The sequence below is a fragment of the Gymnoscopelus microlampas genome (genome assembly GCF_963454915.1).
Source record: "Gymnoscopelus microlampas genome assembly, chromosome: 22".
NCBI classification, from domain to species: Eukaryota; Metazoa; Chordata; class Actinopteri; order Myctophiformes; family Myctophidae; genus Gymnoscopelus; species Gymnoscopelus microlampas.
The window spans coordinates 4,481,345-4,491,344 of NC_139959.1; the positions used below are offsets into that span (position 1 = coordinate 4,481,345).

Sequence of the window (10,000 nt, forward strand, 5' to 3'; positions counted from 1 at the left end):
CTACACTGCTGTTTGTGCACAACATGGGACACCAATAAATCCCTATATTCTAGAGGTTTTGCAAGAGACAAAGGACTATGGGTGAGTTTCATTCAATATACTTTTTTTCCAGTGGTGGGCTGAAGTGATTAATGTACGTTTTGTAAAAATAATCTAAATCTACCAAGTAACTAGTAAATAAAGTTTTCATATAATTGCAGTGGATAATAATTGCAATATTTGCCTCTGGGATGTAATAGAGTAGAAGTAAAAGTACTGAAAATTGGAAATACTCCAGTAAAGTAAAAATACCTCAAAACTGTACAGTACAGCACTTGCACTTAGTTACTTTACACCACTGCTTTTTTTCTTTTTTTTTTGTTCAAGTTCTTGGCAGTGTAAATAAAACAAGATAAAAATATGCTTTTTGTAGACATGGTGTCACCTTAAAGCTGGCGGGAAATGATCGGCTGAGACGAGTTCAGACACTCGACGACAGTGATATTCGTGCATTGTCCAGATGTCTTCAAAATAACACGTGTGTGACAGGTAACGTACTATACTCTCAATAACAGAGTTAGGTAGCCTAGCCTTCTGCACCAGTGGTGTGAAAGTAAAAGTATTGTAGGAGTGCAGGCAGAGAAACATTCCTCTTTGAAGAGCCAAGTAGCATTCGTTTATTTCAAAGAAAAAACAACCAAAACAGACCTGTCGCGCAGGTAATTACGTCACCACCTCGGAGGTGTGTATTAACCTATGGCAGGGGACGGTCTTCAACGTTTTCAGGCCAAGGACCCCCCTCGTACAGCACCTATATGCATTTAAAGGAAATACTGCCTCTGGTAAAGTGGAACAAACTATTGTAAACATTGTGAATTATAGCTGTACTTAATAATTGTCCTGTGTGTGTATATCCACCACAGTATCAATATTGCAATGTAGAAATACTCTTTTACATTCAAAAGAGTAAATTAAGTACAAAAGTATTGGTATCAAAATGTACTTTTATGCAGAATGTCTGCAGAAAAGTTTTCAAATGTACAAAATGTGAGGCATTGTGAGCTTGTAGATCGGCTATTTTCAAATGGCCGAAATGTATATAGGGCTGAACTTCAAGTGGTTGCTGCATGTTTTGTGATAATAATCAAAATCTACAAAGTACTGTAACTGGTAACTAAAGTTTTCAAATAATTGTAGTGGAGTAAAGGTATAATATTTGCCTCTGAGATGCAGTGGAGTAGAAGTAAAAGTACTGAAAATCGGAGTACAGTACTTGAGTAAATGTACTACTTTACACCACTGGCTTACACTCAGATGACTAGTTCGCCTACAGTCTAGATGTACAAGGAAAAGGATCCACTGTTGTCTTTCACACAGGGCTTGATGTCAGATACAATAACATCACAGATGAAGGGGCCACACATCTGGCTGACCTATTGCAGGTAAGGGTTGTAAACAACAGCAACAACAACATTCATATTCGGTGACGGTGGATTTGATTGATCTGCGTTGACAAAGTAGCCTACACAATGTTTTATGTATGGTTATTATATGAAATATTAGTGTGTCTAATAAAAATATATAGGCAGCTCTGGCCTAGCCTACAGAATATATACAGTATATATAATGTGATCAAAGACCATGAATGTATAGGCTACACAGTACCAAAACATATATCGAATAAAAAATACAAAAGGCCTAAGAAAGTTCAAAACAATAATTGCGAACGCGGAAGGAGGCGCCTCCGCCCAAGTGGAGCTTACTATGTGAGACCAGGGCACTTAGGCCCGGAAACAGGATACCAGACTACGCCACTCTGGGAGTTTCACCCAGAGAATATTCTATAATGCACAATACACATTGAGTACTAGCCCACAGGTGGTTATAATAAGGAGGAGCAGAGACGTGCGTTTCCAGTTGAAAAGAGTACATTCGTTTTATTTATAATTAAGAGCAAAATAAGCAAGGATCAATAATACGTCAAACTGGAAGGGATCAAGTTCATGAACTGTAAGGTATATTTATTATCAATTACAAAGACTAGGTAAAAAGGTAATTCACCATTTCAATCAAACAGTATCAAAAGGGATAAAAATGGGGCAATAGCCTAGAGTACCAGTAACCCGGGGGCATAGGTGTCCTTACACACAGGAGGGAGGCAGGGAGTGAGGGAGTGAGGAGAGAGGGGTTTCACCGCCACCAAAAGCGCACAAACGGCACACGCACTAAAAGACAAGAGAAAACATATTAAAAACAACACAACACTGAAATCTTAAAAGACTAAATCAGCATGCAGCCAAAACAGTAAATCATGCACTAAAACTAACACAAACTCCAATACAGCCTATCACCAGTGACCACCCACCTGTCGGGACTACAACTATAGCCCCCTAGTACTGGTACGGCCGGAGCCAAAGATACCGCAGTTTATACTATTATATATATTTTATCGAGCAGCTGGTTTGCACAAACACAATAAATCAAAGTAAACAAAATCAAATAACCAAATCAAATAACCAAAAAATAAACCTAAATCAAATAACCAAAATAATAAGGACAAAAACAGCAGCGGCAAACGGAGCTTCACCTAACAAAACAAACATGACATAATTAATAACCTGATCAACATAAAACAAGCTCCAATGTGCGCAGCGCGACTGCCTTACCTCTATAAACAGTTAGAGCAGCACAGACTGGACAAACAGACAGACAGCACGCCACGCACACCTCTCGCTCACGGAGAGAACAGGTCGGGAAGGGGGGAGCAGTGAGCACCTGCAGAATAGAACAGCATTAAGTTTTGCTAGGCTCACACATCACTATGCAGTTAACACATATAGTTACATTCGGTACCTTAAACGAGACGCTGAACCGCGACGCTCCCGCACACAACCCACGACCAGGCAGATGGACAAACGCCAACTAACTAGCGGCTGCGTAGAGCTGCCTATTAATCAGCCTGGTGATTATGGGGGCGTTGCGTTGCCAGGGGCAACCAGAGAGGCTCAACCCACTACAATCTACCCCCTACTTTCTATCGGTGTCCCAACGATAAACTACAGACATTTATTTCCAGGGCCTAAACATAGAGTGCATACTGCCAGACCCAGGGACCCGAGAGGTTGCAGCCGTCGTCCCCCTTTGTCCCACCGCCACGGGGAGATGGTGAGGGTTAGCATGCCTTCCCGCTGTTTCACGTTGACTTCTGCGTACGGAACTCAGTCCTGTATTACTGGCGCCTTCCATGGGGTCAGTGATCTCGGTGCTTCCAGAAGGGGTGGCTACAGCAACCGGCCCGGGTACTGGTGTAGGTAGCTGAGGGGAGGTAACAGATGGAACGAGGCCGACTGGGGTCACGGTTTCTCTGGCTGGTTGAGGAGCGATGTACCACTCACCACTCTGTTCTTCCCCCTCCTCCCTCGGGAGTGCAGTCTCTGGCTCCATCGGGTCGAACTCCCCAGGAGGGGAAGTGGGTTGGGGAGCTGGCCGCAACTGGGTTCGGTGGACATGCTTGACCTTTGCTGGGTTATCCAAGGGGGCGATGGAGTAGACTGCTCCCCCCTCAGAAGGAGCTTTAATGATCCGATATTTCAAGGCACCCCAGGTGTCTTGGATCTTCACTCTTCCTCGCACAGAATGGTCTCGCAGATAGACTACTTCGCCTTCTGCCAAACTGCCACCGGACACATGCTCGTCATGCCACTCCTTCCTACGACGAGCCGCTGTTTGAATACGTTCCCTGGCACCATCGAAGGCAGTCTGAAGACGTGTTTGGTGTTCCTGCATCCAGTCGTTAACTGTGCCCCCAGTTGGTTCCCGGATTCTGCCAAGGAGGAAATCAACAGGGAGTGAGGGTTCTTGACCAAACATTAACAGGTGTGGTGACTCACCAGTGGTTTGATGGATGGTGGTGTTATAGGAGAAGGTAACATGTGGAAGGTAGTTAGGCCAATCCAGCTTCTTGGAAGGCGGGAGCGTTTGCAACAGTCCATGCAAGGTCCTATTAAACCTCTCGCACTGGCCATTCCCCTGGGGGTGGTAAGGGGTGGTGTGGGTCTTCTGGATGCCATATAAACTACAAAGCTGTTGGATCAGCAGACTTTCAAAGTTACGACCCTGGTCCGAATGAATACGGGCTGGCACCCCATATCTGTAGAACCACTCCCGGACCAGCACCCCTGCTACTGTGGATGCACGCTGATCACGGGTAGATACAGCTTGTGTGAATTTGGAAAATACATCAGTCATTACAAGGACATGTTCTCTTCCATCACGGGAACGTTCCAACAGTGAGAAGTCTATGGCCAGAATCTGGTTTGGTCTGGAGGCCAACAGGTGGCCCATGGGCGTTCTCACAGTCGGGTGTATGGGTTTAGCTAGGGTACATCTATCACACCGTTTGCACCAGTCCTTCACATCTTGGTACATGCCCGGCCAGAAGCATCGTTCCCTCACCAGGTCGGTCGTTCTCTCCACTCCCTGGTGTCCGTGGCCCTGGTGTAATTGGTGGAGGACCTCCTCCCTCAAGGAAACGGGTAACAGCAGCTGGTAGACTTCTTCTCCACCGTCCGGCCGCCAGACGCGCCGGTATAGGAGCCCTTCTTTCTCCACCAACCGATTCCACTGCCGGACCAGTTCCCGTACTGGTTTTGAAAGGGCCTGGTGTTCGCTCCTGTCAGGGACACTGCCGCGGCGCCAGAACTGGAGGAAGGCCTCCAACACCGGGTCTGCACGCTGGAGGGAAATCAGATGGTCAGAGGAGTGAGAGGGGAGGACGGACATCGACATCTGGGTCACCTGTAAGGGTCTTCCGGTGTCTCGGCACCTCAGGGAATCAGGGAGGGCGGTTCCCGGAGCTGGGAGAGTGCTGGGCACTTGGTGCTGTCTGGAGAGAGAATCAGCGTTAGCATTAGAACGGCCTGAGCGGTACCGGATGGTGAAATTGAACACCGCCAGTTCTGAGGCCCACCGCTGTTCTACTGCGCCTAACTTTGCAGTGTTCAGATGACTGAGGGGATTATTGTCCGTCCACACTACACATTTTTGACCTATCAAATACTCCCTGAACTTTTCCGTCATGGCCCATTTTAGGGCGAGAAATTCAAGTTTCATTGAACTGTAGTTAGGCATGTTTCTTTCTGACGGACTCAGAGATCTACTGGCATAAGCTACAGGCCTTACTTTACCCTCCTGCTCTTGGGAGAGCACCGCCCCCAAGCCACTAAGACTGGCATCCACTTCCAGGATAAACGGTAACGAAAAGTTAGCATAGGCCAACACAGGGGCACTAACTAATCTGCACTTAAGTTCCTGGAAGCTTTTCTCGCATTGGTCATCCCAAAGTTCTCCAATTAGCCTGCGGGATGGTCTCTTTGTGTGGGGGTCTGTAAGCTCTGCTTTAACACGGTTGAGAGGGGCTGCAATCTTGGCAAAGCCATCCACATATCGGCGATAGTAGCCGCAGAATCCCAGATAAGATAATTCCTTGACACTAGAGGGCCTGGGCCACTCCTTCACTGCAGCAATCTTCCCCGGGTCTGTAGCCACCCCCTCGTTCGAAATCACATGTCCCAGATAGTTCACCTCTGTTCGGAAGAAGCAACACTTCTCCAGCTTCACCTTCAACTGTTCACGGCTCAAACGGGACAGCACTGATTCCAGGCGCTCCAGATGTTCATCTACTGAGGACGAGAACACAATGACATCATCTACGTACAACAGGAGAGTCTGAAAGTGCTGGGCCCCGAAGATGCGCTCCATCAGCCTCTGAAATGTGCCTGGCGCATTACAGAGGCCGAAGGGCATGCGGTTGAATTCAAACAGGCCGAACGGAGTACAAAAGGCTGTTTTTGCCTTGTCTTTCTCGGCAACCGGTACCTGGTTATAGCCGCTCGCCAAATCTAAGGTTGAGAACCACTGTGCACCAGACAGGGCATCCAGGGATTCATCTATCCGTGGTAGCGGGAAGGCATCTCTGCGGGTCTTACTGTTGAGCTGACGGTAGTCTACACACATTCGCAGGCTGCCGTCCTTCTTCTTGACAAGGACTATGGGGGACGCATAAGGGCTGCAACTCTCCCGGATCACCTGGGCCTCTAAAAGCTGGTTAATATGGGCCTTCACAGAATCATAGTCAGAGGGGGGAACTCTCCTGAAACGCTGTCGCACAGGCACTTCGTCTAACAACGGGATTTCATGTTCTATGAGGTTAGTACACCCCAGGTCTCCTTCCCCCGTTGAAAAGACAGGCTGATATCTGGTTAACAAGGACCTGACCTTAGCCTGCTCTGCCTCTGGGACGTTTGTTAAATCAAGGGACTGTATGGTATCTGAGATTTTGCTCACCTGCCCTGCCTGAGAACTCATGGTGGCCACAGTACGCAACCCTTCTGGCACCTGGGGGACCTCGCTGATGCCTGCGGGTAAACTCACTATCTGGGCGTGGATCAACATTCCTAGGGCAAAACGGGGATAAAGTTTAGCATCAGTAATTCCAACATTTACCACTGGGATGTATGCAGTACCACGCTGCACTGTGACCATGGTAGGAGATACTAATAAGCCTGAGGGGAGGGTATCGTGATTAATGAAAGGTTCAAACAAAGCATGAAGAGAGGAGAAGCATTTCCGTGTACAAGTCGTTGCTATTAACTTAACTGTCCCCCCCGGTATGTAAACTGCGCGTCTCCCCCTCACCCTAGCAACACCGCTGTCACGTGCTGCTGGTTGGACTCTGGCTTCATGGCACTGCTGTAGGGCCTGTCTCCATACTTCTGGAGCCTCTTTCACCAGTGGGGTATCGAAAAGGGAGGAAGCATGTTTACCGAACAGTTCAGCATAACATTCATGGACTACATTCATGCCTAGTACACCCGGGACATCTACTTCAGAGGACCCAGGGGGGTCCTTTACAACCAGGATTCCCCTCTTGGAAATGACTGTACCTAGTACACAAACATCAAGTTCTACATATCCCACATAGGGAATGCTAAGTCCATTAGCTGCTGTCAATTGTAACCACTGGCAGCTGTGAGTAGAGTTGCTAAAGTGCTGACGGAAAAAGGATTCTCTAATAGTGGAAACCATGGACCCAGTATCAAGCAGACATTTTACCTCTACCCCTCCCATATCTACAGTGACATGTGGACATGGACTTACAAGCTGAGAAATGGTTTGTTCATTTGAGCCTGTGATGCCCCCTTCTGAATTGTGGCTTTGCAAAACAGAGGGCATTAGTTTTCCGACTGCTGGTTTGTTGAGGCAAACCTTTGCGTCGGACGATACTGGGTGCGTGGTGCCTGGGAAGCGACCCTGTCATTGTCACAATCACGAGCAAAATGGCCTGGCTGCTGGCAGCGTCTACAAATCACAGGGCCATTATTTTGAGGCTGGGACCATCTGGGAGGGTTTTGTAACTGCAGAAGGCGCTCAGAGAGCTGACTAAGTTGTTCCTGTTGTTTTCTTAACATTGCTTTTATCTCAGCCATCTCATTTTGAGGTGGCACAATAGCCTTATCCAACACCCGAGATGTATGGGTGGCACAAATTGAGGGGACCGAAAAACTACGTGGCCTACCTTCTGGCAGCGTACCTTCCCTCTCCCATCTGATCGCCTCACCTCGCACATCCAGGAGCGTAGCTGTTGGTTTGGTACGCACACACTGCTTTAGAGCCCTGCGGAGATCTGGATCATTAACATGCTCAACAAATTGATCTCTCAATAAGACAGATGAGTTAGGTATGGCCTGAGGTGCATTTCTCATGATTTTTTCCATGAGTTCAAATAAAGCATGGGAGTACTCTTGGAGTGACTCTCCATCAAGCTGTTTCCTGGAAAAGAAATCTTTTTGAAGGGCAACATAAGACAGAGGACACCCATACACTTCCTGTAAAATAGCTAAGACTCTCTCAGGGTCCTCACGATCTTGTTTAGGCCTATACTTGATCTCATCTTTGGCAGGCCCTTCCAAGTTGTCATAGATGAAGTAGGCCTGATCTACTGGGGCTAGACGTCGGGCCCGCATACTAGCACGGACCTCTTCGACCCACTCTACTATACCTATACCCATAGTCCCACGAAACATGGGGCACCTCCTTTCTCTAGGTGCATAGAGGAGGCGGTCAGGGGCCACACCAGGTGGGTTAGAGTGACCAGCAGGGCTGGCGGCCCCGTTTGTTGGAGCAGAGGTTGAGTTCATAGTGTTAACAGAAGCAAGCTCTTGTACAAGGTTCTCCTTTTCAGCCCGGAGCTGTATCACCAGGTCCCGCAGATCCTGTTCCTCGCTCATGATGACCAGACAGATGTCCACCGGTGCCTCCTAGTCGAGGAATCCAAGGCCAACTGCTGTTTTTGTCCTTAACAAACTAACAATGGTTATTTTTAAATCAAAAAAACTCATACATACATCGACAAAAAACAGGAAAACAAAGTGCAAACCAACTGAGAGAAAAACTAGAATGACACGTCTCTGCTTTACAATTGTCCTGCCGACATACGCCAAATGAGACCAGGGCACTTAGGCCCGGAAACAGGATACCAGACTACGCCACTCTGGGAGTTTCACCCAGAGAATATTCTATAATGCACAATACACATTGAGTACTAGCCCACAGGTGGTTATAATAAGGAGGAGCAGAGACGTGCGTTTCCAGTTGAAAAGAGTACATTCGTTTTATTTATAATTAAGAGCAAAATAAGCAAGGATCAATAATACGTCAAACTGGAAGGGATCAAGTTCATGAACTGTAAGGTATATTTATTATCAATTACAAAGACTAGGTAAAAAGGTAATTCACCATTTCAATCAAACAGTATCAAAAGGGATAAAAATGGGGCAATAGCCTAGAGTACCAGTAACCCGGGGGCATAGGTGTCCTTACACACAGGAGGGAGGCAGGGAGTGAGGGAGTGAGGAGAGAGGGGTTTCACCGCCACCAAAAGCGCACAAACGGCACACGCACTAAAAGACAAGAGAAAACATATTAAAAACAACACAACACTGAAATCTTAAAAGACTAAATCAGCATGCAGCCAAAACAGTAAATCATGCACTAAAACTAACACAAACTCCAATACAGCCTATCACCAGTGACCACCCACCTGTCGGGACTACAACTATAGCCCCCTAGTACTGGTACGGCCGGAGCCAAAGATACCGCAGTTTATACTATTATATATATTTTATCGAGCAGCTGGTTTGCACAAACACAATAAATCAAAGTAAACAAAATCAAATAACCAAATCAAATAACCAAAAAATAAACCTAAATCAAATAACCAAAATAATAAGGACAAAAACAGCAGCGGCAAACGGAGCTTCACCTAACAAAACAAACATGACATAATTAATAACCTGATCAACATAAAACAAGCTCCAATGTGCGCAGCGCGACTGCCTTACCTCTATAAACAGTTAGAGCAGCACAGACTGGACAAACAGACAGACAGCACGCCACGCACACCTCTCGCTCACGGAGAGAACAGGTCGGGAAGGGGGGAGCAGTGAGCACCTGCAGAATAGAACAGCATTAAGTTTTGCTAGGCTCACACATCACTATGCAGTTAACACATATAGTTACATTCGGTACCTTAAACGAGACGCTGAACCGCGACGCTCCCGCACACAACCCACGACCAGGCAGATGGACAAACGCCAACTAACTAGCGGCTGCGTAGAGCTGCCTATAGACCAATTATTTGTTTACTAACATTGAGCCTGGACGCACAGGTGATTGTTTCACGCAATCAATTCCCAACCTGTTTCGGGGTGCACTGGTTTCAGCACACCCCAACCCCCTCTTGTGTGTGTTGGCTAGTGAGACGCGTCCTAACGAGACCTGATATAATGGGTTTCGTTGCGCGCATATGACGTCGTCTGTTAAGGGGTCTATTAATCAGCCTGGTGATTATGGGGGCGTTGCGTTGCCAGGGGCAACCAGAGAGGCTCAACCCACTACATATGAAATCCTGCTCGGCTTGTGTGTGTGTGTCTGTCTGTCTGTCTGTCTGTCTGTCTGTGTG

At 47.1% G+C, this 10,000-nt stretch overlaps 1 protein-coding gene and 1 long non-coding RNA gene across 2 annotated transcripts in view; one reads left to right on the plus strand and one right to left on the minus strand.

Annotated features, from left to right (window-relative positions):
* The window catches only part of LOC311039081 (leucine-rich repeat-containing protein 34-like), a gene marked incomplete at both ends in the record, with an annotated part of 16,196 nt that overhangs the window by 1,881 nt on the left and 4,315 nt on the right, over positions 1 to 10,000 (plus strand). The window contains 2 exons of the mRNA XM_084048723.1: positions 432 to 528; positions 1,357 to 1,421. Of these exons, the coding sequence (XP_083904849.1) occupies positions 432 to 528; positions 1,357 to 1,421 (162 nt within the window). The remainder of the gene's footprint in view (positions 1 to 431; positions 529 to 1,356; positions 1,422 to 10,000) is intronic.
* LOC311038987 lies at positions 2,646 to 7,516 on the minus strand. The gene is made up of 3 exons (XR_014600117.1): positions 6,676 to 7,516; positions 6,325 to 6,434; positions 2,646 to 2,754 (listed from the first exon to the last, which is right to left on the minus strand). It is a non-coding gene; the product is annotated as an uncharacterized lncRNA (long non-coding RNA).